Below are 23,027 nucleotides of genomic sequence, written 5' to 3'. Positions count from 1 at the left end.
GATGATTTGTGTTTTGTGACTAAAATTTCAAGTTAAGACAGAACTGTTTGATTGTTTCGTGTTAAAACCTAGAATCATAATTGATATATTATTATTATTATATAATTTCCACACTTCGTTACCTTATATAAAAGTACGCGTGTTGTGTCACATAAATATAGATAGGTATTATAAATTCCAATATAACACAATAATTCAAAACTATATTTATGTATAGGTATCATAGAATATAGAGTAACCGATTTATAGCTTAATTTTATGCTTAATACATATACTTCCTATATGGAATATTGCTTAAATTTTATTTTAATATTGATGCGTCGGATTTAAATGTACGAGTATATAAAAAATCGATTATACCCGCGTGAAGCTGCGAGAATATTTATGACATATATCTATAGCACACATTTCATATTTTCCATTTAAGGATTGTCCAAAAGAGGACGAGAAAAAATAAGAACAATAAAACATATAGGATTCTGCACACTATTATAGTACCTACCCATTACAATAATATTATCATGATAAAGTAGTGTATATATAGTATACCGCAGATAACCGATAGGTTTGTGCCAGGACTCGTCTCGACAGACGTACCTATTTACGACGCGTATAATAAATATTTCAAATAATCGATCGAGAGATTGTGCGACGGTGGTTCGTCGTTTATGCCGAATCCTATCGATTACTTCGGTCTGCGGATTTTCGGCCACAAACGGATTCCCACCGCAATGATAATAATAATAACAACAACAGTCGTTTCGTAGAGCGGCGCACCTGATAAATGTGGGCGGGTACCACGCGGCGGCACTCGGCCCGCGCGTATCCGACGAAAATCATTCCTTCGTCGTTCAATCGCCGGCGAAGAACGATACCGTGTAAACATTGTCTGACAGTAACAATAATATATATCTTATATTACATAGTTATGTGCCAATAACGTATTGTTATCCAGTCATGGATGTTTCTATTGGGACCGACGATGGTCTTTAACACCACAGCTTATATACGTTCATTATAAATACGATAAAATACAAAATATATCTTACTGAACTATGAGAGATCGGTTTTTTATTTTTTTTTGTTTTTCAAAGAATCTTTTTTTTTTCCTTAACTTTGTTTGATGTTGCAAAAGTCCATCATACACGGTTTGATACTGAATAGGCGCAAGTGTTGAGACTGCGGCGCAAACGGCGGAAACCCGTGGAGTGTAGTATGATAAATGGAGAACGGATCTCATTCTACTTTCAAACTAAATATAATCTCCCGTAAGTATGGCAATACAATTTATAATAGTACCTACATATCTATAGACTATAATACTATAACAAATTTACAATATGCTCAAAGCTTATTTCTATTGCTCAAAATTTTAAAAATAAATAAATATAACGTGTGTTGGCCTTCAAAAATAAAAATAATCTTCTAAAAATCCTCCACAGAACAAACGATTTGATTCATTTCCATATTAAAACACGCATGATTGCTCGAACACAATAAACAATATTATTAAAAACGTATCACTATGTTATAGATATTCGTACATTATACATCTAGTAGGTACTACACTTTTATATATATTATATACATCATACTATATATGCTTTGATGCTCATCATTCGTCAATACATAAAACAAGATACTACATGTTATAAAATAGTATACAAATTACATGGATACACCTACCTGATGTTTATTAAAATGTATAAATGATAGTTTAATGCTTAAACAATATAAAAACTCTAAATATTGTTAACATTATCATTGTATAAGATTACACCTACCTATTAGTGTGAATAATTTAATAAACCGATTATTCGTATACTACAGATATTATACTTCGTCAATTCTTTCAATAATTTTCAATTTTTTGCGGTATAAAAATCGATTAAATTAAAAATTGATAGACCACAGTACCTTACGATAATTGTTTTATAAATATAAAGTTAATAAATATTTCAATAAAAAACATAATTTAACATTTAAACTTATTAGTTATTATATATACTACATAAGATTATATTGTATGGTACTCAGTATTCACATTAAAATTAAAATTAGTTTAAAATTTTACATATTATATTCTAGGTAAAAATTTTTATTTATTTTTAAAATATAATTATTCGAATTTCTATGTATTATGAACATTATTGTTGTCCGTCTATTATCTCATAGCAAAATGCATTGCCTTTGAATATACATAAATTATAAAGCGAATTAAAAAATTGTTCATTAATCAATGTATCCGATTTTTCATTTCGAACTATATTTACTGTCTACTGTAAGTTATGATGAGTTTTTTAAGAATATTAACCGATATTTCATTTTAACTAGATTCAAGGTAATAATGATTTCAACTGTATTTATTATTTAGTAATACTATCGTTTTAAGATGGTATCTATAACTATTATTTTAAGCAGTCAAATATTAAAATTATTATTTGTTATATCCTTATATCTGTTGGTAATGAGTAATGAGTAATGACATAATATATTATGATGTTAATCGTATATAGCTGCATTATATCGTTAATAATAATAATAATGTGTAATTAAATAATGTCACATTTTAATATATTCAATTTAATAAGTTCAAATTTAAAATCATTTATCCCTCGTGAATGTTAACGCATTTGAATTTTGATAGATTTTAATAGCGACATCATAGGTCGTAACCACAATGGTCGTATAGTGTTATACAATAATATGACCTATGTCACCTATGTCCTATAACACTATACAACTTAATAACTAATGGCCTAGTAGCTGATGTCATTATGTTCAATAAAAAAAAAAAACTCTACACAAACTTACCGATACTTACCTATATAAGTTTATATTACAAACACACAGTATATACGTATAGGTAATCAAATTTAAAACCACGGCGTAGGTGTATCATTATTCATTTTTATATCACAGTGATTTATATACTATGTTAATATTCTAACGTAAACTCGCGGATAATAATTTAATATGATATAATATTCATTGTAACATTTACAATGCCATATTTTATTTAATACACTGATGATCTATATGGCGTGCAGTCGCGTGAATAGCTTTTCAATGTACTGCAATAAACGGTAAAGAGGTAATCGGAAACATAATTTCGCGACGTTTTCGTTTACATATTATGCATATATATTGGATGTATGCAATATATAATGTCGTACAGAACACAGAAGGTAATCATCAAAAGACACGCGGTAGCTGACTAGGTATACTTTGACGGCGGCGTCGGGAAAACACTATGGCTATTACATTTTAGGCGCGTATAATAATTACACCAACAAAACGTGTTAAATATTCACGTCTGAGGTCAAGTCGAAGGCCATGTGTTTTGAGGCAATACACATATAGTTTCAAGTCAATGTGTAATGTGTACACAATAAATAATACACTGTAGACACTGCGGAGTTCCGTTGGCAATAAAGACCCCATCGTAGACACGTATTAACGACATACCTATTTTAATATCTGACTGGGCCGTGCCTTTACGGGTTGTTCGTGATCTGCTAGTCGACACGCAACTTTATATGGCCGGGTGGGCACCTACCCTAATTACCGTTGGTGTGTTATATTCATTTATTTTTAGTGAAACGCAGTAGAAAACAATCGACGGTATTTATTTTGCCGGAGAATGCGCGTATAAAGTTGGAATTCAAATAATCCGGCTTCGCGGCTTATTGCATGTAGAGGCATTATACTTTCTATTATTTACGCGCGATGTTTGCTATTCTAAAATATAATGTATATATATATATATATATATATATATATAAATGTTTTGATTAAAATATACCTATTTGTAATACAATTATACTATGTGCTCATCGCTGTGATGAAACCGAAAGAAAGAATTCAATATATTTATGAAAACTTTAAGTGTACATATCACATCTAAAGAGTATGCAAATTTGAACAAAAGGACGTATAATTATCGAGACATCAACGACAGTTTTATAATTTATTATAAGTTAAATCTGCTAGTATAGTAGTAATAGACTAATGTATGCATGTATAATTTATAAGAGCGATTACAGTTAAACTATTATGTGTGTGTTACAAAACCTAAGTAACGAGTAATTGTTTTTAGCCGATTTTGTTTTTTTTTTTTTTTTAATTATAAACTTTAAATTATGTTTAAATCAATTAAAAGGCGAGAATTGAAGAATGTACATTATAAAATCTTAAAATAGGTACTTATCATCAATATAAAATTTCAAAACTATAATAATTATCTACCAGTAATTTTTAAAATATTTTTTTAACTTTTTATGTTGTAAAATAATGAAACTTATTTTTTTTCATATTTATCATAATCATAATACAGTATAAAAGTTATAAATATATGTAATATCAAAAACCAAAATAAAAATGCAAGTGTTTCTATTATTCTAACAATCTATAATTTATAATACGATTAAAATTATTGAGATTTATTTTTACTGTGATAAGTCAAACGACTCTCTCTCTCTCTCTTTTCTTCTTTTTTTTTGTTTGCAAATAAATTGTATTGTCCTTAGTTTATTTTCGTATTGAGTACATCATGCAAGAATTGCAAAATTTAATTTATAGCAACTAACAAGTTATTATTAAGGTAATAAATTAATACAAGACAATAATATATAACCTTATCATTAGATAATCCTAACAATAATTTTATATTGATAGTTTAAATGCTATCAACACAATCCTATGTATAACCACTTTTTCACCAGAAGTATAATTAAATAATTAGAATAAGTAAATATACTTAAAATGTGTTACGTAACGTTTATTGATTCAATAAATATATAATAAATACTAATTGGGTTACTGAATATATTTATCAATAAAAATTAAAAGGAGTTTCACAAAATTCATTAATTTTATTTGTACAGTAAATTATTTGTTACTACGCACTATTAAGACAATTACTAAAACAGGACCAATTTCAAATTAATAAGTGCCCAATTATTATTAGTTCAATTAGTATATCCTACACAGTCAAGAATATATGTAAAAAAATGATAAAAGTAGGTATATTAGTTTATTGCCAATATTAGCTATATTGATATGTTTTTCAATATATAACTGTTATACAATAACAGCATAATCATAAATCAAAATCGGGATTAATTTCATAAATAGAAGTATAAAAAGTAAAGACTACCATAGTATACTTACATTTGCAATGTATACTGGCAAGTATTTTAATCTTTTAAATTTATATTATTCAATTAAGAAACAATTTGATTAAAAAAATCTGGATGCTTTCCCTAATGAGGAGCTTAAAATTTTAGACAACTCATAGAAATATAAAAAGAGAAATTAATATTACAAAATCGATTCTTTATCTATAAAAATTAATAAAGTGTATTAACTATTTGTTCTATCATAAAAGTACCGCTTTCGTTTCCAACTCATGAGCTAAACTTTTATCAAAGATAAATAACTTATCAACCAAACTAATTAAATGTTTAGGCTAATGAGAACAATTATTTTTAGGATTACTATTCACTGTTAAAAGAAAACAGTACAAAATTTTAAATATCTCCTGATAACGCTTTTTCTATTTAACACTCAATATTTAAAAAAAAATTAAGATTTTTTTGTTTAATTATTACTGATGGCTTTTATTTTAAACAGAAAAATAATCTACATCTAATAATAAATGTATCCATTTTTAATTAATAATAATTGATTTAATTTAATATTGAAAAATCTGTACTTACTGTTTAGTAATATTTTGTTTGGTTGTATATTATATTGTAGAATCAAAAAATCGAAACTGCCAAAGACCATTAACTCTTTTTTCATTCATTACGGCTACGGCCAGAGATGGTTCCCAAGTTACGGAAAAACGTCTACAGGACGTTTCTAAAGCATTAAAAGACAATTTGACAAAAGGAACTACAATGAAATGCAAGGAAAAAAATGGTTAGTAAATTATACTATTGTAGTATATAACATATATATATTTATATATTAATACATAAAAAGTAGATAATATTTTTACATACATTGTTTTTTCACTTTCAGTTGTCTATCCCATCATTCACTTTACTGAGGATCGGAATTCGTTGATGTCGGTGCTTCAAGATCAGAACGAAGTAAATGAGCATTTCAAATTACATCAAGGTAAACATAAAACAGTTGATATGAAAAATTAACGTCAGTAATATATGAAATAAAATAAAATATATAAATTAAGTTACCTGGGTCTATATATTATAATATGATATAATTAATATAATTAACGGAAATAAGTATATACGTTAGAAACTAAATTAAGTACATCAAATTGATTTATTAATTAAATATACATTTTTGAGAGAGGTACCTGGCCACTAATTGATTAACTTAAACGGTGTTACTTTTAAATTTCTATATTTTTAAGTTTAATCGCTACTTAATTAAATTGGTTTATTAGTACACTATAAATGTATGATATAATTATTTTTACGGAAATATAAGCTATATTAAAAAGCTACAGTGGTATAGATGTTTATAATTTTCATATTAAAAACAAACACATTTTAAAGAAATTAAATTCAACGACTACATTTTTTCTTATCAAGTTTATATTAGGAAAAAAATTATCAAAAAAGACATCAAAGTCTTAAACTCTACCGATGACTAAATTAAACATATTTAACAGTAAAATTAATGTATATTAATGCACGGGTAAAAGAGAATAACTAAAAATTTTTATTTCTCAGAAAATCAAAAATTCGTATCATTTCTAAATTGATTTTTCATAATTCAAAAAAAATTTAAGAAAGAAAATATTTAAAAAAAAATCAAATATTCTGGTAAATTAAACTACGAAAAATCGTTTTTTCTACTAGAAATTTAATAGAAAAATAATCACATTTAAATTTAATTTTCTTTTACTCCATCGTATGTAATAATATATTATTATAATATTTTATATTTATATATTACCGTTCAAAGACGAAGATTACGTTTTGAGCTTTATATCATCAATTATATTTAATGTATCTATGTATAATGTTTCTATACAACCAAACGATTTTGACTAATGTATTATTGAATATGTACGATATGTTTAATTTAACTTAACAAGCATGTTCATATATCTTTTAATCTCCGCTGTAAATGAATGTATCAGTATCTATTTACACATTCTCACGGTTTTGTCATTTTTATTTCATGTACCGTTGTACGATAAAAAAAATGTATCTATATTGAAGCAAGTTAATTATACAGCTTGCATATATTTATTTTTATTGCACAAAGTGAGTATCAGTGACTATAACCTTATCTTAAAAGAGTTGTTTTTACATCAATTATTTTCACACAAAGTATATAGGTACTAAAATATAAACTTCACTGCGGCATTCTTTCGGTGGACGCGCGTTTTGATGATTTGAATTTACTAATAATTAATATAATATTTATAATTAAATGTTTTTTGAAGGTGTTTATCGAGAAATTAAAAGTATTGAATGTGAGGATGGAAACGGACCATTCGTAACGACTTCAACTAGCATCTCTTACATAGTATCCGGATTCAAACTTCTCGACACTAGTCTAGTGGAGGTAAACATTGCAATGCATATATTGTATTTAATAGTAGGTAGGTTGTTGGTAGATAGTTATTGTAAAAATGAAATATGTATAAAAACTGAACAATGACTATAGGAACACTTTTTCGTTGTGTACATCCATGATACGTCTTTACACGCATTAACGACTAAATTACTCAAATAATTTGTTTGAAAACCAATGCCAAATTGTACACAAAAGATGTCTGGATTATTGCAGTCATCCAATATACATTACAGTAGTCATTAAACTAGTATCATAATTCTTTTAAATAGATGAATGATCTTTAAATATCATGAACATTTTACAATAACATTATAGTGATACAGTATATGGTTTTGTTGTTGCGTAAATTTAATTCAATATATTTTTATTTTACGACATGGATGCTATTTGAGGGGGACTTTTTTCTCCAACACATTTTTATTGTATACGTACCTAATTATGTCATTATTATAGCATTAAACATTTTTATAAAACATTTTATATTATTATTCTTGATTAAATAACAACTATTTTTTAAGTATTTTATTCACAGTACAATATTAGAAAACGTTAGGACTTATTAAACTTAATTGTAGTGAAAAATTATTTAAGGGGCCGGGCGAAGGAGAAAACTCGGCAAACCTCAAAGTTAACATACGGGTATGTGCTAAAACTGCAGTTTTAACAAACATTGGATCATTGGAATAATGTACCCTATCTCATTGTGATGTATACAAAAATTGTATCGATTGAAAGTGGAAATATTTTTATAATGTGTTATACAGTATTATTCAGTAATTAATAATTTTATAATTTATTTCGTTATATAGTTGGATTAGGTTGACTGAAGATACTTTTATTAGTTAAAGTACGTTTCACAATTTAGATTTGATAATAATATACTTTGTATATAGATATAATATAGGAATTTCTATTAAATCAAATTTTACATTATTTACAGTGCATTATGATTGTTCTGCATGTTTAGGTGATGATTGAATCCTGGAAAGACTGGACAGGTGCTAGGCATATATATCTCCACATTCCGTACGACCTGGGTCTCCAGAGAATCTCGCTTTTGAAAAAAGTAGCTCCCAGTTCTTTGAACTCGTTTACATATGTTGTACTCGCCGAGTGTCTGAATGTGAACACAGAAGAAAAAAAAGTAAATTATAATTTAGTTATTAAAGGACAAAAATCTAGAAAATGAATTAATTTTTTTTTAATTTTTAGATGTTACTGTTGGATTTTGTTCAAAGGATGAGAATAGAAAAATTTTTATCTGGTTACCTATCTGTTTATGAGCTTCATAATATTATTTAAGGTCAATGTTATAATATTACAACAAAAATATTCAAAACGCTAAAATATAAAACTCGCATGACGTATAACTTATTAGTATTAATTATTGTTTTAACTTAAGTTAATGTTATTTTTGATGTTTTTTAAAATTTTTGTTGATTTTTAATACTTTTTTTCAAACTATTAGTATAAGTATTAATTTTATTTACTTGTAACAATAATTACAATAATACTAAACAAATAAACTGCTATAATTTAGAAACTATAGTTAATTTATGTACTTATGGCCTATATATATATATATTATATTATCGAGATTGATAACTACCTAACTGTAAAGAACTCATATATATAACGTTTAACGTATTTACTGCTGTTTATTGTTGTCGTAGTAACATATTACTGAGATCTACCGATCAAACATGCCTATTATAATCTTATTATAGCAGTTAAGGGGTCTATTCTTGAATGGATCCATGTATGAACAACATTTAAATATTTACAGGATTTGTAAACGGATCTCGTTAGTTTATTTTCTAAATTAATACGTGTTAATTTAACTAATTTTTTTAATTTTTTTTTAATTTTTAAAAATGGTAAGTACATTTCTATTTTCTTACAAATACGTATTTATTCTTAGTTATAACTGTATTTATTTTTAATATATTAATTTTAAGGCACCAAAAAAGAAATCAAAAGGAAGCAAAGGCGCACGTACGAGTTCTGGGATCGTAGATGGCGTTTCTATGGCTGAGATGTCTAGAGAACAGCTTGAAGGGTTTGCAGCTAGAATGAAGAAAGAGCTGGAACGCGAAAGAGAAGAACGAAACTTCTTTCAACTTGAAAGAGATAAAGTATTAACGTTTTGGGAAATTACGAGACACGAGTTAGAAGAAAACCGAGCGTCATTGAGGCAAGTCAAACATTTTAAAGTTATAAATAGTTATAATAATAATGAAAACCCTAGTATTCATAGTTATTTAACAAAATTAATCAATCATATTTTACTTAAAATAGGAACAAAGACAGAGAAATAGAAGATATAGAGGAAAAGCATCAGGAAGAAATCAAAATTTATAAACAAAAGTTGAAACTTTTGATGTACGAACAGCATGTGCATCTATCAGAAATACAAGTGAGTTGTTTTTGGTTTATCTTATTTAATTTTAATGATATAAACTAAGATTGTAGTTATATAGGCTGAAAATATGGTTTCGTTGAAAATTGCCAATGACGAACATTTAAACGAAGAAGAAGAATTAATTAAAGAAAACGACGCGCTCAAACAAGAAATTGTCGAGATAAATTTACGGCATATAGAGGAAATAAATAATATTCGATTGGTATAATAATAATAATAATATGATAACCAACTACTTAAACTAATGCCCATTGACATAAAAATAAAAATGAGTTTTGTTTTCGTTGAATAATATGTATAGGAACATGCTAGAGTTATGCGTGAGCTGAAAGACAGATTTATATCTGACTGTCAAGTGATCGAAGGCAAGTATCAGAAACGTATGGAAGATTTGAGGAATCGTATGAATTTGAAGAACAAAGTGGAAGTGGCTGAGACTGAGGCTAGAAAAAACAAGCGCATAGCGGAAATCATAGAAGATCATAATAACGCATTCAACAACTTGAAAGAACATTACAATGATATAACTGTTAACAATTTGACATTAATCGGCAGTTTGAAGGTTCAATAGATTCTTACACTTATATAATATATTTTTATTATAAGTCATATTATATTAAAAATTCAACTAATATTTATAACTTTGGATCTTCAGGAAAAGTTATTAGAATTAAAAGAAGACCAGCAGAGAGCGGAAATGGACCTAAAAGAAGTAACGAAAGAAAACGAATCGTTAAAAGGACCGTTGAAAGAATCACAAATTACTGTTGAAGAATTGACGCAAAAAATGTCCAATTACTTAAAAGACAAACAACGGTTAATGGTAAGTTAATATAATGGTTTTAATCATGTGTCTTATAGAATAATCAAAGTACTCGATAAAAAGTTTTTACATTTTTCAAATATTATATATTTATACATAATTTATAACTATATATTATACTATATACTCGTATTATTAAATTGCATTGTGCATAAATGCAGTAATCTTACAAAAGTACTTTATTGCAATATTAATTACCTACTTTATATTTATTGTATAGTTATCATAGTAAAATTCAATAAATACTTGAACAATAGTATTATAGGCTTAACTAGAACTTTAATTCTGGAGAAGGGCTAATTACGTATATAAATGAGACAGAGACTCGTAGGGTCTTTGCCCCTCACATCTATAACATACTAACAATATTACAAATCTACCACAGGAATTATATAAAAAGAAATATTAATTAAAATTTATTAAAAACTGGGACCAACCCCCTCCCCCTTAATTACGCTTATAAAGATATCTTTTCTTTTTTTAAATAACTAAAAACTATACAAGCGTATTATGTGCAATAAGTAATTTTGGCGACAAAGAATTTACATTAGCATAATAAAAGATAAGAATGTAGCCAAAAGTATCACTGTGAAATGCGAATAGAGATCTAATAGTATGTTGTCTATACCAAAATACCTACCTACTCTATATTATAATATGATATAGATAACTGAAACCAAATTAAAATCTATGCATCATTGACATTAAATATAAATAATAACAAATTATATTATATTATCCGTTTTATTATTAAATTAATAAAAAACTATTCTCGATGCATCACGAATTGGTTTATTCTTGACTATAATGCAAGTTAAAGAAAACCATGTTCAAAAAAAAAATTAGTAACAATTTTTAATATATAGCTGCATATGAATAATTGCGTCCCAAAATATTTTTTATATATTTTACTTGTATATTTATGTGTATAAAAAAACACACATTATAGGCACAAATAATCCACATTTTTTAGAACCTCTATTAATTAATACTTCTTCATAATTCTATTTTTAAATTATTTTATTATTATAAATTAAAATTAATTGACTATTACATTCACTTACGACATACTTAAGTTAGTTAATATTTTAAATATTTACATTGAAACCCTGGTATAACTGCATTTTTTATGTTAAAAAAAAAATTACTTCAATTGTTAAACAACAATGAATTTTTGTCTATGTCATATTATTGCTGCAGGTACTTACTAAACGACTGAAACATTCAAATGATAAATACAAGGACCTCCAGATGGATTACGACGAGCTGAAAATGATTTCGGAGAAAGTAAGAAGATTAAAAAGTTTAAGATACTAATCACCAGCTATTTAAAACTTAAATAATGAGCTATTTGACAACATTTAGATGCAAACCGATTTAGATAACATGAAGGACGAGTATTCGGACAAATTAATGAATCTGCAGATGGAGCACGGGAAAAAATTGTTGGCGGTCGAACGTAAATTGAAACGATCGAGAGAAACTGTCGAGGAAAAAGAGGTACAGATAGCACGTTTAACTGGAGCCACGTCGGCGGACACTTCGATCGCAATGGCGATGAATGCAAAAACCGAGGTAAACCCATCTGTTTGTATAAAATATTAAATAATGCTGTGTTAGTAAGATATTGACCTAAGTACTCTCACTAGACGAAACCCACAATGAGTGTATACAATTTCATGTCAGATATACAATAAATCAATAACAAATATTATTACCACATATAATGGTTCCTGTACATTTTAAAAACAATGATAAATTGTATCTTAACAATAACAAAAATATAAACAAATTTTAATTTAAAAGAAACATTCAATGCAAATTGATTTAGATAGGAAAATTTTAAAAATAATTTGTTTTAAAAAAAGCAAATGCTAATAGTTGATATTTTAATACAGTCACTTAATCGCAAAACTTGATTACTGACTACTGTAAATTATGATACTCGAAATTCACATTTTTCTTTACAAATAATATAATAATTAAACAATTAATTATCATAACTATAAGCATATAAGGTCATAAGGCCATTTAAAAGAATTAAGAAGTGTAAAAAGATTGACTTAATTAGGTATCAATGGATAATATAATAAAATTATGTGACCTAGACTTGTTTTTTTTACAATTTATAATTAGTTTAAATAATAATATAAAGCCCTATATGATATAGGTACGACTAAATTAACAATAGCAAACATGTTTTAAACTACAAATATGAATTAACTTAACAATTTTTAAATAACCATAATAATATAAACGAAAACGAAAATTTGAATTTAAAATTTGAGTCCACGCTAGCGATAATCGTTTTAGTGGCTCATTTGCTAAATAAATAATACTTATTAGTGACTAGTGACGTACTGGCGTATTGGGTGTATCAAAGAACAGTGGTTAAATATTAGTAATCTTTCAATGAACCTAATCCTTGCAGTAGGTACATCTTCGCGATAATACTAGACATATTGTGATATTAGTGTACATTTAAGGTTCAATTATTTTTATTTAATGGGTCTCAAGCTGTTTCACAAAGACAGATATTTATACACATCAAGCAATAGCAATTTAACATTAAGCATACCATATAGTTTGGGTAGGTATATTATTCTTGCCCTGGATATTGAAATAAAATAGAGTTTCACGCATTCCAACCACTCATCGTTGTCAAAACTTATCGAAATACTTTACAAGATTTTTCAATTTATTGTAATTTACAAACTATCATATTACTATGTTATCTCTTCTAAATGGCTGAACCACATTCTGAAAAATGTTTGTATACGTTTTTAATCACACCATAAAAGTATGTACGAATCGATTCCTTAGAACTTAAAACTATTAAATAGGTAACACGTCATTACTTTTCAGGCTCTACTGGATAAGAAAAATAAATTGATCGAACAGATATGGAACGATCTAATGGCTATAACGCAGAAGTACAACGAACTGTGTAAACATTTCAAAAACACACTTCAGCATCACGGGATACAGGGCTATGATGACGGCGTTTTTGAATTGGTACCTGCCGATGACAAACACGAATATTTTGAAAACCTTTGACGACTACCGGCTACTGAAAAATAATATACATATTTAATTGTAATTTATTGATGTATCAAGACGAATAACGATGCATGCGTGGTCGTTTGATTTTTCCAAATTTTTGCACGTAATATCAAATTATGTATTGAGTAGGTTGGTACTCTACTCTCCAGAAATTTATACATCAACCATTGACCTTACCTTCTCCGTCGGGTGAACCCGTATCCAGAATGAAGAGGAATAAATGATAGGTACCGATCATTCTAAATCGTAATGACATTCGGTAATTTCTCGACAAAAGTATTTTCCTATTTGTAAGATTGTATGATATCCAAATTGCATTTAACTTAGAATAAAAATAAAATTATAAAATAATATATAACTCATATCTACTTTAAAAAAACAACTATACTCACAATTTGCACGTTTGAAGTGCTGATGCCAATTACTTGAACTAGGTACCTATTACGATTTCAATTATTTTGTTCAATATTCTATGAGTTTTAATAAAAAAGTATTCACAATGAATTGTACAAATTTTGTTAAAAATAATTTGCAAACCATATCTGTCATAAGAGATAATGATAAATACTCAATTTGACTAAGGAATTTCTAGATAATGTAGTCTACTGACATCCAATAATTAAGAACACATATTTTAAAATAAAATATAAATTAGCTTTCATAGTATCTACCTACTTCCTATGATGAACATTAAAGATAAATATTATTTAATTAAAACTATATAATATGTTATAGGTATGCAAGTAAGAAACATTGTAGCCTGTGGGTAGATACATTAAATTATAAATTACTTGTAGTAATTTTTTAGTGGTTATAATAACTATATTATAATACACCTATTACATAAATATAATCTATTCATATCAGTGCACATATTAAAAACATCGAAATAAAAAGTCAATAATAATGAATATACTAATATCATAAGACTATGTACTTCCAAAATGTTTAAGGGGCTTTAGTAGACAATTTGTTAACATTTAATGTAACTATTTTGAAAATTTTAATTAATTTTATATATTGTTTTGTACTTCTTTTTTACAAAAGTAATTAAAAAAGTGATCTCAAATTTTAAAGAAAAAATGTTGTTATTACATATAAAATATAAATATTTGCACTTTGCAGTAGGCACAAGGTTTGTATACATTACATATTTACATGGATTCTAAAATATTAAACATGTTAAAAATAATATTTCAATAGATTTATAATTTTTAATGGAATTATGATATGTTTACAAAAGAACCATAAATCTAATGTTGGCATGTTGATGTTTAATTTATCTATTATATGTTTGTGAGATAACTATCACTTACCAGCAAAAATATTATTAAAAACATATTACCTATTTTATGAAATTTTAAACACTGCCATACTAAATGCCATGTGAGAAATCTGCCAATGTGTGTAAATGTCTTGAAAATGCACAAATGTCTGAACATTATCATATTATTTATATTTCTGTGTTTATTGTATTTTAAATTAGCAATATACAATCATGAGTTTGAAAATTAAAAAGTTCAACAATACAGCTAAAATTTAACAATGAAAAAAATATATATCACAGCTAATTTAATAATAAAATTAAAAATATAAATATATAATATAGTGTAAAATAATCATTAATATAATTACACATGATAATTGCATTATAAATGTATAATGTAGTAAATATATATTATTATTTTATAATATACTAAAATATTTAGTAATATTGTAACAAATATACTCTTCATACGTATAGGTACTTTAGTATTTCAATTATAATATACAATACAATATACATCAAAAATGTATTTGACATGTTAAAAACAATTTCAAAATCAATATTAAAATTTGTTAACAATAATGATAAGTAAAATATATATTAATGTACTTGTACAAAAAATAAATCTTAAACGCAACATACTCATCGAATTTAAAAAATGATTACATAGAGTAATAGTTACGTTTCTCTCATGAATAATTCAATAGTACTATTGCATTTCAAAAATATCATTGTTTAGTTATAAGTACATCAATGTTTAAACATTTATAAATTGTAATAGATAATAGCTGTATCTAAATCTAAAAATAGATATAACAATACAAAAGTAAAAATGTTAAAAAATAAACAACCAATAGATATGGTAATGTGATTGTTTGATTCAATACAACATTACCAATTATAAAATACCAGACCATAAGTCATCGAGTACAGACTTTTTTTTTGGTAGTTCGGGTCCATCACGCTGATTTATTGATGGCTGCAGCTGAGACGATGATGAAACTGTCAATGGCTGTTGCAACCATGTCGGTGAACTGTCAGGTGAATCTATTTGAGTGTCGGCCAAGTACTTGGGATCGACTGGTATGTTCTCAGCTGAAGTAGATACTGGGATAATAGGAGAAACTGGTGCTGTAAGAGACGCTGGTATTGAAGTAGATATCAGAGTCTCCTCGACATCTGAAACTACATTACCAGATATATTGATACCATTCAATCCACCTATTTCCATAGGCTCAGGACACTGGATATTATTATTGGGACGTCGTAAAGAGGCATTCTCATCTCCAGACGAGGAAGAATTCCATTTCATGTCCCTGCCACCAGTCATACACTGTTTAATCTTTTTGATCGACCTGGGTCGGCCACGACACGAACCACGTCCTCGCCGTCTTCGACTTACAACTTTATCTTGTTCAACGGCGACGACCACTGGCTGTGGCACAGTCTGCTCAGACTTCAACTCGGCTAACTCCTGTCGTAAGTCAGCTATCCGCTGCTTCTTCGCATTCAAAACCTCCACGAACCGAGCCATTAGCCGCTGATCGTCCAACCGTCGGCCATCGACCATCGACCGCACTTCGTTCAACAGTCGGTGGTTGTCTTCGGACTGACGTCGCTCGCGTTCCGCAGCAGCCAGATCGGATAGTTCTTGACGTTTCCGTTCAGCAGACAGTAAACAAATAAGCGGTGTGATGAACGAAGTGCACATCACCGACGTCGTCGGCGTCACCTCTCTCATCCGAACCATGCCAAGCGTCGCCAAACCGAACGGATCGAGTTTAATCTTCCACGCCAACGTAATCAGTCGGTCGCCGTTATCGTCTCCCCGTTGCAAATGGTATTCGTATTTCACTGTCGGCTCGTCGCCACTGCGAACTAACGCGGCTCGAGAGTCCCGTAACCAAATGCGAATGGCTGTCGGTTTGTCGACGTCGCGTTGAACCCCCGAATGTAGGCTCTGATCAGCTGCCCTGTCACCGGTGACAAATCCCGTGTACGCTACATAATCACCGATCGACGTGTTCACTATCGCGGTTGCTCGCAACGCCTTCCGCGCCTGATCGTCAGCCGCCCCGTCGCAAAACGCCACTTTCAGGTGTACCGACTCAGTGGGCGAGTCAGTCAACGACCACTGACATTTTAACGTCGAGAACTCGTAACTACTTTCGTCGTCAGTTGTTTCGTTGGCTTCCATCGCCAAAAGACAGTTTTAAATCTTACTTAAGTCAGAGGTGGCTGAATTTTCGATTTTATAACATGATTTGCGATAAATACATAATATTATACATATATTTAGAATAAATCTATGTATAATATTATGTATTGAAATCTATTCTGTTACTGAACTGCCAAAGTGCCAAGCGATAACTTTTAATTTTAATCTTAATACTGATAACAGTTTTTAATGTGTTTTGATAATGCCGCTTTTTTTTATCAATAGTACTGATAACAGCACCATGACGTTTCGGATAGATGCATTCCAATAACATATACAATAACATATTAATATTATAACGACTTAAACGAGCCTTTAATATTAGCTTAATTAATTGTTGCACTCTGATCTCCCAAACTCTTATTTATGAACAATGGGTATCCGGCACTTTTGTAAGGTTGAATTAAATTACAGATACTAAAGATAATAATGTTAGTAAAAAATAATAATCTTTAAGGTAAAATATGAATAAAAATGAAATATATAATATTTTGACAGCTTCATTGAAATGTATTCAGTAAATAAGGACCTAAAAACAACGACCATGAATATGAATGTATTCAAAATGTATAAGCCAACAAGTACTTAACAATTTAACATAAACTGAATATTATTATTAAAATTAAAAATGTCTATAACACTTACATCTTTTACATACAATCTAGTTTCCCTCCATTAATAATAAATATTAAATACACGTAGATTAAATTGTTTTTGTGTTAGAAAGTTCAAAATGTAATTTATTTATTTTTTGTGTTAATTAGGTATACAATAAGTAATAACCCTAGGTGTAGTTAGGGGGCTTAGGGGGGGGACTTAGCTTCGGAAAATAGCCCCTCCAAAATGTAGACGAAGCCCTCCACAAATCGGTTAATGTCTACCCCTAGGAGGGCTACAACCCCCCAAAAAAATTGACTACCCTATTATGGTTATGATAATAACATAAGTAGTTTACCTTAATTATTATAATACTATTATTATATAATATATATTAACATTATTAACTATATTATACTTATTAGTTATTAGGTAGTTATTAATAATTTTTATTCTGAAAGTTAAAAATAATAAAGTTATTTATTATATATATAATAAATAATTAAAAAAGACAAAAGTACCTATTATAAAATCCATTTGAGTATATGACTGTCACTGCTTTTTCGCACATATGTCGGAATACGAGAATTGTAGAAATAAACATTAATAAGTACCAGGTACCTAAAAGTTATTTAAAACACTATAACTTATGAATATTATCATGTGAAAATAAAATCAATATATTTTATGTACAATATTAAATTTAAATATATAATAAATAATTTTGTTGTATGTTAATTTTATTACTTACGTAAATTGTAATTACAACTATATTTAATTTAAATATAACAAACAATAATATAATATAGTTATATAGATGATAGTATGATACAGTATTAAATTCAAATTAATTATATCTAATGTTATTAAATATTTTATCCACAAACGATCAAATTCTTATGTTTATCTTTAGTAATACTGGGAGTGGAATGGCATTCTTTTAATTCTATAACGCCACTCTTGGAACCTTTTATGTCGTGCAATAACCTATAATAGTAATATCATAAAATAAAATATTCATGATAATTATTTATTCAAAATTTCCTACTCATTAAAGTCTATTTAAGGTATGTACCTGACAACATAGAACGATAAGTATAAGCAGTTAAGTTGGATTACAAAAAAATATTAGGGTTTTGTGATTTTTATTAAGAATTAAGGTATACTTACTTTTTATTGACACCTAGTTTGTTTATATTTAATAATTTATAGTTTCCCGATATATTAATAAATTTAGTCACAAATTCTATCAAATATGGCACTTCAAGAATTATATCACCCTGAAAAGAAAACAATTTACATAGATAATAATATTAAATAAAAGTAAACGCATAACAAAGATTTACTCGAATTTTATTATTGTGGGCACATGGTTTATATTTTTTTGCAACGTTTACATTTAAAGAGGCAAAAAAGTCACATAATCATGCCCACCCCCTCAGCTCTCTAATAATGTTTAAAATATATTATTGGTCCCTTAATATAATCAAATGTACAAATAATTTTAAAATAATACAAATAATAACTTTTTATATTATTTTAAAAACTTGGAAATAATTTAAAGGAGTACCATTTCTAACCACACTATCTGACGTCAGTGGTTAGGTCTATTATTAATTATAATTTTTTATAATAATCTATAAACATATTTATAAACATTTTATGATTATTATTAAAATTACAGACATATGGTAGCACAAATATTAAAGCAAGTAAAATTTTTTATAATTAAAATGTGAGTAGGTAGGTACTTAGATATTTGTATAGTAAAATATAGTATATACCTTATTGTGTTTAAATAGAGATGAAATTTTGATGAGTAGAAAGTTATCCATTCCCGAAGTGACTTCTAATTTTTTTATATAATCCAACGGTATTTTTTCTTTGGGTTTTAATTTATTTTTAAGAATTTGGTTTAAACAGAAAGATTTGTTTGTCAATATCAACAATCTAGTTCTTCGTTTATATCCTTTTCGGTCGAATTTTACCACTTTGACACCATACTACAGAAATTATCAAAATAATTTAGCAATATTCTTAAATGTGTAAGTATACAAGTGCAATTAAATATTTAGATCATTTAACACTCATTCCCAACTACAAATAATCCAACCGTCTCAAACACGGTTAATATCAATTAGGTTGGTTACTCAATGGAATCTGTGGATACAAAATTGTACATTTTTACTTTTTATTTTACGCCTATGTACATAATAAATGCTAATCACCTATTATTAAATAAAATAAATAATTGTTTGTAATTCTTACAACATATTTTTCATTTAAAGTGCGCATAAATGTCATTTTCAAATACTTTTCTAATGAATTCAACCGTTCATTCAAAAAGAAACTACGTGTATTACATTCATAGCTGCATTTTTTGTCTGAAATTAGGTATAACATTATTAGATACAATTATTATTTTTTTAAATATGTGTTTAATTAAATCATCGAAAGAAACTAAATGTAAAAACACGTAGTAAATTTAATTAACCACCTTTAAAAAGGTACTCGGCGAGTATTTGCAGTTCTATTTGTTTTTTGCGTTTTAAATCTTGTGAGATTTTGTATCTTTTATTTTTCCAAATCATATGAATTTTTCTCAATTTACTAGTTGCCTGAAAACAGTAAATATAAGATAACAATAATAAATATTTTTTAATTTATTTAATTATTATTAACTTCAATAATGTTTTTGATTAGATAAATAGATAATGTGCTTAATTCAAAATTTTAATTTTTTATATGATAAATAGCTATTACAAGCTAGAACAAAAATAATAAATTAGAAGTTTTAAATAAAAAGATGGACAATGAGTAAAGAGAACAAATCAATTAAGCCATTTTTGGGTTAATATCTTTTAAGAAAAATAATACCTATTCTAAATTTCTAAATAATTTTCTTCTTAAATATGTATGTATTTTTTTTCATCTTAAATCATTAATAAAAAACCATTTTAGTAAATAAAAAAACGAGATATTTATTTTTGTGATTTTGACTTATCTTCTTTTACCCTTGCGCCATTTAATTGTATATTATGTACAACTTTTTATTTATTATCGTATAAAATATTATTTAGTAAACACTTATACGTTTGTAAATTATAAGTGTAAGTTTAATGAGTAATTACTAACACATAATTGTGTACCATTTAAAACTTACTTTGTTAAATATTTTTTTATGCCAGCCTCTGGGTAAAATCCTCAAATTTGGAATAGATCTTGTAAATCTGCGTACGATTTGCCTTCGGGTATGTGTAATAAAAGTCCGTTTAAGAGAAAGTTCTTCTTTTACCATTATTTTGGATAGTAATTAACTTTTTGACGAATTTTATTTTTTTTTTAATTTTAATTTTAATATTTTCATTTAATAAATTTAAACCACAAACGATTAAGTGAAAAAATTACAAAGTTAAACAATTAATCGTATTTGTCTAAATAAATTTAATCAAAAAAAAAAAAAAAAAATAATAATAATAATAATAAGTACAGAATTTACGTCCGTCTATAATAATGTTATACAATCCAGTATACCTCACGATTTAGCTTTAGTATGGTATTGTTGTATAGTTCCTTCGATATGCCTTGACTATTGCACAAAACCATATTAATATGCCCTCTTTAACTATTTTGACCTCAGTTGAATTAAACGTTTTATAACTCTTAAATCGAAATGTATGACGCAAATAAATATGTAGTTCAGCAAATCAATGTATATAAATAATTAGTTCAATTTAAAATGCATAACTATTAATGATATAATTTTAATGAGTTATGTAGGTACCTATATTGTATACATAGGCGCCAACTCCACGGGGGCAAAGGGGGCGATCGCCCCCGTGCATTGTTGTACTTCGTTCAGTTGCATGTTATCTTGGTTTAAATATTTACAAATAGAGAACGTGACTGCTCTAGACCATTTGTGTGGTGGACGATACGATAATCTTCTTTAATATCTGTTATAGAAAACTATAATGAACTAGCCGACATTTTGTCAGTTTCAAAACAGAAAATAACGGTACAGGATCTAAAAACAAAAGTTTTTAAACGTGAAATCTTCAGATACTTACATAATGCTTAAAATATTAATTAGTATTTTAAACATATGGAAACAACAAATACAATATTACAAAATGAAATCTTTATATTTTAGCTTTCGTACAAATTTTAGACACTGGAAGATAGGCTAGTATGAAGATACATTTAACAATTTTATGGAAATCTATAAAAACGAATGGTCCAGATTTAAATTGATCCACAAAAGAATCTAGAAAACAGCCACTCTTAAATATGATGTGGTACTTACAAGGTCTTTTATTTACCTGAAAGTAAATATAATAAATATATAAAGAAATTATTGATCATATACTATCTGGTTTACAATTAAGATTTAATTCTGATTCAATTTTTAAGTGATGTTGAAATGTTTTGTGATCAAGTATATCACCACAATTAATTTACCAAATTTTATAAAGATGATTTAAATATTGATAAACTAAAACTGCACAGACATGTTTCATGATATAATTAAAGGCCAAGGCTTAAATGTATCATCATTTTCAGATGTTTACCGTATTGCTAAAGATAAACCACACTTGGTCATTCATTTAACCGAACTAAGAAAATGCATACAATTGATATTGACGGTACCAGTCACAACGTGTACTACTGATAGTCTTTCTATAGTTAAGAAGATTGAAAATTATTAAGCCAGAAGTGCCATGACACAGCAGTTTAGAATGATTTGGCGGTTCTCGATCACAAAACATTGTAACATCTTTGGACTTATGCAAAATAGGAAATACTTTTATAAATAAGTGTTAAAATAAATACTTTTCGCATGACAAATAATATATATGTATATATTATAATATAACGTTATTACAATAAAAATTACTATTTTTCTATATTTTCATGTAAATATTAACGAAATATAAAGCCAACAAAAGAAGAATTAAAATAATATAATGCATAATATTTTATTTTGTACCCTATAAAGATATTAACAAAGAGTTAAAAGGGACATTCAGATAATTACCTCCCGATCAGTAAGCCTATGAATTTTTCCGGTGTA

General features: G+C 27.3%; 4 protein-coding genes across 4 annotated transcripts; 2 read left to right on the top strand and 2 right to left on the bottom strand.

Moving 5' to 3' along the window:
* The first annotated feature begins 831 nt into the window (after positions 1–831).
* On the top strand, positions 832–8,922 carry LOC112596382. Its single transcript, XM_025342038.1, has 6 exons — positions 832–1,268; positions 5,761–5,925; positions 6,028–6,126; positions 7,430–7,551; positions 8,531–8,707; positions 8,776–8,922. The coding sequence occupies exons 1-6, from the start codon at positions 1,223–1,225 to the stop codon at positions 8,863–8,865; spliced, it is 699 nt and encodes a 232-aa protein (XP_025197823.1). The 5' UTR covers positions 832–1,222; the 3' UTR covers positions 8,866–8,922.
* A 552-nt stretch (positions 8,923–9,474) lies between these two features.
* Positions 9,475–14,267, top strand: LOC112596339 (dynein regulatory complex subunit 4-like). Its single transcript, XM_025341967.1, has 8 exons — positions 9,475–9,757; positions 9,862–9,979; positions 10,044–10,187; positions 10,287–10,547; positions 10,641–10,808; positions 12,009–12,095; positions 12,174–12,383; positions 13,674–14,267. The coding sequence occupies exons 1-8, from the start codon at positions 9,591–9,593 to the stop codon at positions 13,863–13,865; spliced, it is 1,347 nt and encodes a 448-aa protein (XP_025197752.1). The 5' UTR covers positions 9,475–9,590; the 3' UTR covers positions 13,866–14,267.
* Positions 14,268–15,922: 1,655 nt separating this feature from the next.
* Positions 15,923–17,776, bottom strand: LOC112596340. The gene has a single exon (XM_025341968.1). It carries the CDS (start codon positions 17,333–17,335, stop codon positions 16,037–16,039), a length of 1,299 nt encoding a protein of 432 aa, XP_025197753.1. The 5' UTR covers positions 17,336–17,776; the 3' UTR covers positions 15,923–16,036.
* A 1,001-nt stretch (positions 17,777–18,777) lies between these two features.
* LOC112596397 (myosin-IB-like) lies at positions 18,778–21,320 on the bottom strand. Its single transcript, XM_025342055.1, has 6 exons — positions 21,117–21,320; positions 20,451–20,571; positions 20,222–20,337; positions 19,738–19,956; positions 19,124–19,233; positions 18,778–18,940 (listed from the first exon to the last, which is right to left on the bottom strand). Exons 1-6 carry the CDS (start codon positions 21,249–21,251, stop codon positions 18,829–18,831), a joined length of 813 nt encoding a protein of 270 aa, XP_025197840.1. The 5' UTR covers positions 21,252–21,320; the 3' UTR covers positions 18,778–18,828.
* Between the last annotated feature and the right edge of the window lie 1,707 nt (positions 21,321–23,027).

Source organism: Melanaphis sacchari, unplaced genomic scaffold (genome assembly GCF_002803265.2).
Source record: "Melanaphis sacchari strain LSU unplaced genomic scaffold, SCAv2.0 Contig31_pilon_pilon, whole genome shotgun sequence".
NCBI classification, from domain to species: Eukaryota; Metazoa; Arthropoda; class Insecta; order Hemiptera; family Aphididae; genus Melanaphis; species Melanaphis sacchari.
Note: the sequence above shows the minus strand (reverse complement) of the source record. Positions and strands in the feature narration are given on the sequence as shown.

Bases quoted from the DNA above. Each gene is read 5' to 3' on its own strand.
- LOC112596382 (XM_025342038.1), top strand. From the start codon at position 1,223: ATGGAGAACGGATCTCATTCTACTTTCAAACTAAATATAATCTCCC. The intron at 1,269-5,760 runs GTAAGTATGGCA...ATTATATTGTAG, and splicing joins CAAACTAAATATAATCTCCC to AATCAAAAAATCGAAACTGC. The intron at 6,127-7,429 runs GTAAACATAAAA...TGTTTTTTGAAG, and splicing joins GCATTTCAAATTACATCAAG to GTGTTTATCGAGAAATTAAA.
- LOC112596339 (XM_025341967.1), top strand. From the start codon at position 9,591: ATGGCTGAGATGTCTAGAGAACAGCTTGAAGGGTTTGCAGCTAGAATG. The intron at 10,548-10,640 runs GTTCAATAGATT...TTGGATCTTCAG, and splicing joins CATTAATCGGCAGTTTGAAG to GAAAAGTTATTAGAATTAAA. The intron at 12,384-13,673 runs GTAAACCCATCT...ATTACTTTTCAG, and splicing joins CGATGAATGCAAAAACCGAG to GCTCTACTGGATAAGAAAAA.
- LOC112596340 (XM_025341968.1), bottom strand. From the start codon at position 17,335: ATGGAAGCCAACGAAACAACTGACGACGAAAGTAGTTACGAGTTCTCG.
- LOC112596397 (XM_025342055.1), bottom strand. From the start codon at position 21,251: ATGGTAAAAGAAGAACTTTCTCTTAAACGGACTTTTATTACACATACC. The intron at 20,338-20,450 runs GTGGTTAATTAA...ACCTAATTTCAG, and splicing joins CGCCGAGTACCTTTTTAAAG to ACAAAAAATGCAGCTATGAA. The intron at 18,941-19,123 runs GTAAGTATACCT...TTACTATTATAG, and splicing joins AAACTAGGTGTCAATAAAAA to GTTATTGCACGACATAAAAG.